This window comes from Nicotiana tomentosiformis, chromosome 5, assembly GCF_000390325.3.
Source record: "Nicotiana tomentosiformis chromosome 5, ASM39032v3, whole genome shotgun sequence".
Lineage (NCBI taxonomy): Eukaryota > Viridiplantae > Streptophyta > Magnoliopsida > Solanales > Solanaceae > Nicotiana > Nicotiana tomentosiformis.
This window is the reverse complement of record NC_090816.1, coordinates 59,128,476-59,131,112: the sequence shown is the minus strand read 5'-3', so window position 1 is coordinate 59,131,112 and position 2,637 is coordinate 59,128,476. Positions and strand designations below refer to the sequence as shown.

At 37.8% G+C, this 2,637-nt stretch overlaps 1 protein-coding gene across 1 annotated transcript; it reads left to right on the top strand.

Moving 5' to 3' along the window:
* The first annotated feature begins 1,099 nt into the window (after positions 1-1,099).
* LOC138892418 (uncharacterized) lies at positions 1,100-1,536 on the top strand. The gene is made up of 2 exons (XM_070176132.1): positions 1,100-1,247; positions 1,343-1,536. Exons 1-2 carry the CDS (start codon positions 1,100-1,102, stop codon positions 1,534-1,536), a joined length of 342 nt encoding a protein of 113 aa, XP_070032233.1.
* The last annotated feature ends 1,101 nt before the right edge of the window (positions 1,537-2,637 follow it).

Genomic DNA, 2,637 nt, shown 5'->3' with positions numbered 1-2,637 from the left:
CCTAGTTGAGTTGAAAGAGTTAAAGAAGCAGTTGTAGGAGTTGTTGGATATGGAATTTTCAAGCCTAATGTATCCCTTTGGGGTGTACTTGTGTTATTTTTAAAGAAGAAGGATGGTTCAATGAGGATGTGCATTTATTATAAGTTGTTAAACAAGGTCACTATCAAGAACAAGTATCCCTTGCCTTATATTGATGCGTTGTTTGATCAGGGCTTCTGACAATTAGTTAAAAATTAGGGCTTCTGATATCCCTAAGATAACTTTTAGCACTCGTTATGGGCATTATGAGTTATGAGTGATGTCTTTTGGTTTGACTAATGCTCCAACAACTTTCATGCATCTGATGAATATTGGATTCAAGCAATATTTAGATTCTTTTGTCATTATATTCATTGATGATATCTTGGTATATTCCCATAGTAGGGAGGAGCATAAACAACACTTGAGGATTGTGCTTCAGCTTATGAGGGAAAAAAAGTGGTATGCTAAATTTTCCAAGTGCAATTTTTTGTTAGATTCAGTAGCCTTCTTGAGTCTCATGGTGTCCAGTGAAGGTATAAAGGTTGATCCGAAGAAAATTAAGGCGGTTCAAGGTTGGACTAGACCTTCTACAACTGCAGAGATTAGGAGTTTCCCGGGTTTGGATATTGTTACGTAGAGGGGATTTTATCCATTGTAGCTCCATTGACCATGTTGACTCAGAAAAGTGTTCCTTTTAAATGGTCTGATGAATGTGAGAGAGAGATTTCAGAAGCTGAAGACTGCTTTGATCACAACCGCATTGTTAGTGCTGCCAACAGGTTGAAGGCCATACATGGTGTATTGTGATTCCTTACACGTAGGTCTTGGGGCAGTTTTGATGTAGGATGGTAGGGTGATTGCTTATGCATGACGGCAGTTGAAGCCCCATGAAAGGAATTATCCAGTTCATGATTTAGAGTTAACAACTATTGTGCGTGCACTTAAGATTTGGAGGTATTACTTGTATGGTGTGTCATGCAAGGTTAATACTGATCATCGAAGTCTTCACCTCCTATTCAAGAAGAAGGATTTGAATTTGAGGTTGCAAAGGTAGCTTGAGTTTCTTAAGGATTACGATATGACTATCTTGTACCATCGGGGTAAGGCAAAGGTGGTGGCAGATTCCTTGAGTTTAATGGCAGAGAATATAGGTAGTTTGGATTTCATACCAGCAACTCCCGACATGTTCAATAGTGATCTTTTGGCCATTGAAAGGGCAACCAATGGTAAACCATGGTTTACTGACATCAGGGAATATATTGAACACCGAACGTGGCCGTATTCGACACCTCTGAGAGGCCTTTGGCTATGGATGTTCAAGCTTTGGCTAATATATTTGCAAGATTAGATATTTCCGAGCCTAGTAGAGTTCTTGCTTTTGTTGTTATGCAGTCATCCTTGATTATTCACATTAACGCTCGTCAATGTGATGATCCCCATTTTCATGTCCTCAAGGACACATGGTTGGGAGGTGGTTCCAAGGAGGTGGTCATTGGAGATGATGGTGTATTATGACTTCAGGGTTAGATTTGTGATCCTAATTTTGATGGTCTGAGGGAGTTAGTTCTTGAGAAGACTTATAGTTCATTTTATTCCGTTCATCCGGGTACTACGAAGATGTGTCGTGATTTTAAGCAACATTATTGGTGTTGGAGGATGAAGAAGGACATTGTTGGATGTTGACCCGGACAATCATTTTGTGTAATAGAGCAGTTTCCCCATTTGATGCTTACCATGTGTTTAGTAGTTGTTTTGTGACTTGCAGGGATGCTTGGTTTGGTTCCGGGAAGGTTTTGGAGTGAATTGGAACACTTAGTTCCATTCTTGGAAGCTTAAGTTACAAGAGTTGACCAAGGTTTGAATTTTGTGTATACGACCTCAAATTTCTATTTTTATGGTTCCAATAGGTTCATATAGTAATTTTTGTCTTAGGAGTCTGTCCAAATTTGGACTTGGAGGTTCCTTGAATGATTTGGCTGTTTTTGCTGAATGTTAGCAATTTGAAGGTCTAGAAATTTTATAAGTTTGACCATGGCTTAAATTTGTGACTATTGGGTTCAGATTGTTTTTACGGGACTTAGAATAGGTCTGTGTTGTCATTTGGAACTTGTGTGCAAAGTTTGTGTTACACCCTATATTTTCGTACGTAAAAATGCGTCGTAAGCAAACTAATGTAGGACCAAAAATGAGATAATATTTAAAAGTATATAAAGTAAGTTAATCATGTTACCTCTGAGGTTACAAATATTGAAGATCATGAACAACAAGTACAAAGAGGGTTGGACAGTTCAGAAGCTAAAGCAATTAAATAAAACAATGTTTCATCGAAAGTCGACAAGTTGGAAATGTTATAACATGTACCTTTGGGGTGAGACTAGGGTGATTAACATGATAAGGATATTATGTTATGATTTATATTAGTCGTATGACATCCGTGTGTTATGTTTTGAAGTCAAGCGAGTTGTGGAACAAAAGTCGATGAAAGTCATCACAAGTTACATTCATAAGTTTTACTGAAACTTTGGATCAAATGTAACTGCAATTTTCTCCCAATATACTTAGAGTTATGGGGTGTTCCACCCATCAAATTAAAGATCTATGAGTCTAATTTCCAAT